This window comes from Candoia aspera, chromosome 14 (genome assembly GCF_035149785.1).
Source record: "Candoia aspera isolate rCanAsp1 chromosome 14, rCanAsp1.hap2, whole genome shotgun sequence".
Taxonomy (NCBI): domain Eukaryota; kingdom Metazoa; phylum Chordata; class Lepidosauria; order Squamata; family Boidae; genus Candoia; species Candoia aspera.
The window spans coordinates 4,808,809-4,812,821 of NC_086166.1; the positions used below are offsets into that span (position 1 = coordinate 4,808,809).

The window sequence follows — 4,013 nt, forward strand, 5'->3', positions numbered from 1 at the left end:
ACTGTGCTCTGCTCCTCAGCTGCCTTACCCTGTGTCCTCCCTGCCTATGACCCTGCAGGAGAGGTTGAAACTGATGTATTTTCAAGGTGTCTGCAGCTTTGGACATAACTGAAAAGGGTGGGATGCCAATGGCAGCCTTAAATCCACATTTTAAAGTTGGAAGTTGGAGGATGAAAATCCAGGGGTAGAAGATGTTCTCCAGCCATTTCATCGAAGCATAGCTTGGCCTTAATGATGGTGCCCATAACACAGCTTTTTCTCCCCCTCCCCCCCCCACTATGATGCTTTGTAAACAAGGATTTATAATTTAACATGTTGTATGAACCCAGCTCAATGTGGCTGCACTGGATTCTGAAGAGGTTTAGCCAGCAGTGGCTGCTTAAGCATGGTTTAGGAAAGCATGGTTAGGCAAACCACAGCTTAATGCAATGTGTAAGCACAATATCGTGCTTGCCAAGATAGAAGATGATTTGCAAGCTTTGTGCCTGCAACACTAACTTGGTTTGCAGGTTCTTTTGCAGCACAGCCTTCCCAAACACTGAGGTTTGCAGACTGAGTTACTCTTAAAGGCACAGAAGCAAGGCAGATCAGCATCTGCTGTCTGATCAGTTGGCAACGTTGGTTGGCTCCCTTAAGTCTCCAAAGTAATGGCTTCTAATTTTAGACAGTTTCTTCAAATGCTCGCTCTTTTGCAAGCTGTCACTGAACACATTATGTCCTTCAGCTCCTGGCAGTTTGCTGGAGGGCAAATTCAGCCGTTGAGAGACTTGGTTTTCCTTTTTTTTAATGTTTGGCTTTTACAGTAACAGCTAATGGTGGGTACTCGGAAACTGATGGCCAACGTAACATCTTTCACATTTATTGCTGACGTGATCTGCTGCTCAGTTTGGCCCATGCTGCCATCCAGATGGATGGACACGTGATGCTGATTAAGGCTGGGGACTAGAATAGAGGGGTGGTCGGAAGTAGCTGGGGTGAAGAAGAAGGGACAGACTCAGCTGGGTGTATGTAAGGTGGGGAGGGAGGGTGTAGATGCATGGCTTGTGGTGCAAAGATCATACAACCCTTACAAATGGAACAGTTAAGCATTCTCTTGCTTAAAGAAAGTCTTCTGGTCCAAATAGTCAGAGGGAAATCAGCTGAGTTCATTTCTCTTGGGCATCTGCTGTTTTTAAAATCAGAACATCCGTCTCTGAGGAAGGATGTTGCGATGGGTGAGGGCCATCATCAACGGATGATATTATGGTACTCAAGGCAGAACTTTCCACACACCCCACCCCACGGCTGAAATCTGTGGGTGTACCTCCAGGAGCTCAAAGCAGTCAGAGATGTAACTGGCAGCTGAAATGGACTGAGACAGTAAAAGCTAAATAAATCCAGATCTGGTTAGTACTTAGATAAGGGACAACCAGGAAATCCCAGGCTGAAGGCTCAAAACCCTTTTAAAAGCTCTCCAGAAGAAGGCAATGCTAAATCACTTCTGTATGATTGCCAAAAAAATTCCCATGGATGCATCCATATGGTCGCCAGGCATTGAACTGGACTTGAGGAAGTCTGTCCTATCTATGACTTGTTGAATGGCCCATGAGAATCACCTACAAGGAAAGCAGGCTAGCTTGCCTAAGCTTTCTGACGCCCCAAGGTCTCCCTGTGGTCCATAAGTCTGCCCATGGAGGCCATCTTGCTCAATTGCCCATGATGGCTTCCTCATTTCACCTAATGGTAGAACCAGCCCTGGAGTTCCGCCATTTGACCCTTTCTTATCTGGTTGTTCTTCATACCTCTTACCATCCCCATGACAGCATAGTAAAATCAGAAAAGGGATGTCCATCTTGACTTAGTGCAGAAGAATCCCCTCTCTTGGCAGTATGTAAATTTGAGAAAAACACACATTGTTTTGTTTCCTGATATTTTCTTCTTTTGATCCACTCTAATATACTATTCTTAAAAATTAATTTTCAACAAATGGAAGGAGAGATTCCATACTCTCACTCTGCATGCATTGTCATTCCTGCACAAGGCATAAAACTCAGAAGTGTGTATGTGTTTGGTTTTGTGTGTTTTTGCTGCAAAACCCATGGTGCCACCATTTTGGACCTGCTCTGCAGGTCGTTCTAACCCTGGAGGTCTACCACACCCTGAGGCCTGGGGCCATTCAGTGATTATTGCACTTAATTGTTTTCTTAAAGACAACAAAAAGCAACATCCAACAAACCACACTAATTCTCAGGCATTCCTATGGCACTTGCATTGTTCTGCATAAATTTTTGAGAAGGTTAGGAGAGATCAAAGGAACTTGCAAAACATTTAGGAGGCCCCTGAGTCATATTTCGGATTCTCTCCGATAGGACCTTTGATCAAGGGGTACAGTAGCTGGCAGCCTATCAAATTCAGGCTGGTCACCTGAGCATGGATTGTCCAAACCTCTACCATCTTCATCTTCCTCCTCCTCCTCCTCCTCCTCCTCATCATCACGGCTCATAAAGGCAAGCTCGTTCTCATAGCAAAATGAATTGGTGCTCGGAAGGAGGAATTTGTTTTCCACCAAGTCCTTGGCACTGCAGCAGGGCGTTGATGGGACCTCATAGGTTTTATGGAAGTGCGAATAGTCCACCTTGTATTGATTTTTCTCCTCAAAGAGGACAGGTTCAAAGCGGTGGCCCCAGAGGATCTCACTGGATAAGTACGAACTCCGAGCTTGCGTGGTCATGGCAGTGGCCTCCACCATGCCCTCAAGGATAACCACAATCTCAAAATCATCCATTTCTAAATCTTGCCGACTAATCCCGAAGAGCGGGCTCTCCTCATTGATCTCGTGAAGGATCGTCAATGGGGACACCAAAAAAATACGGTCCAAGCCTTTGTCAAACCCAACATCTATGTCAATTTGGTCAAGGGGGATGTACTCCCCCTCCTCAGTGATCCTGGGCTTGAGGAGCTGAGCTCTGACATGAGCCTCAACAATGTGACTCTTGCGGAGATTGCCCACTCTCCACATCAGGCAAAGCTTGCCGTCCCTCATGGCCACCACCGCGTGATGACTGAAGAGCAACGTTTCAGCTCTCTTCTTTGGCCTTGCCATTTTAGCCATGATGGCACCAATCATGAAAGAGTCGATGATGCACCCTACAATAGACTGGAGGACCACCATGAAAACAGCCAGAGGGCACTCCTCCGTCACGCAACGGAAACCATATCCTATTGTCGTTTGAGTCTCAATGGAGAAGAGGAAAGCAGCCACAAAGCCATTCACCTGGAGGAGGCAAGGGGTGAAGGACTCATCTTTAGTTGGCTTCTCGATGTCGCCATGGACAAGTGCAATCAGCCAAAAGATGAGGCCAAACAATAACCAGGAGACTAGGAAAGCAAGGGAGAAGAGCAGCAACATGTATCTCCAGCGGATGTCCACACATGTGGTGAACATGTCAGCTATATATCTCTGAGGTTTATCATCCATGTTGGTAAATTCGACATTGCATTGGCCGTTCTTCTTAACAAATCGATTCCGGCATTTCCTCCGAGTGTGGATCTTACCGTTGCCAAAACCATTCACTCCAGGCATGGTGGTCAAGATCAACCCGTCTTCCTCAGAAGACACAATGCTGTAAGGGTTGACTCTGCCTGTACTCATCCCTGAGTTGGCCTGTTGTAACTCTGGATGTCTTTGAGGATCTCACTTTGCCTTCCTCCAAATACTACTTCTAGGGAAAAGGGAGGAGATCCACAGGTTTAAGCATAAACAGGCAGATAGATCCAGGTAGAGTCTGCAACAACAACAACAAAAAGACATATGAATTATCTCACAGAGAAGCTTTGGATAGTCTTGCTATTCTTAGGAACTTGTTTGTAGGGCATGTTAAGAAAACAGTGATCCCACTAATACAAAAGTATACCTTAACACACATGTAACCACGGCTGTGTCTTCGTTCACAAAAGTTGGGAAGATTCGCTCTTTTTTGTTCAGGAAATAATTCCACATTTTCTTTTCCCTCCCTATGTATTTTCCCTGATAC

General features: G+C 45.8%; 1 protein-coding gene across 1 annotated transcript; it reads right to left on the bottom strand.

Moving 5' to 3' along the window:
- Positions 1-1,009: 1,009 nt before the first annotated feature.
- LOC134505264 (ATP-sensitive inward rectifier potassium channel 12) lies at positions 1,010-3,760 on the bottom strand. The gene has a single exon (XM_063314897.1). It carries the CDS (start codon positions 3,629-3,631, stop codon positions 2,324-2,326), a length of 1,308 nt encoding a protein of 435 aa, XP_063170967.1. The 5' UTR covers positions 3,632-3,760; the 3' UTR covers positions 1,010-2,323.
- Positions 3,761-4,013: the final 253 nt, after the last annotated feature.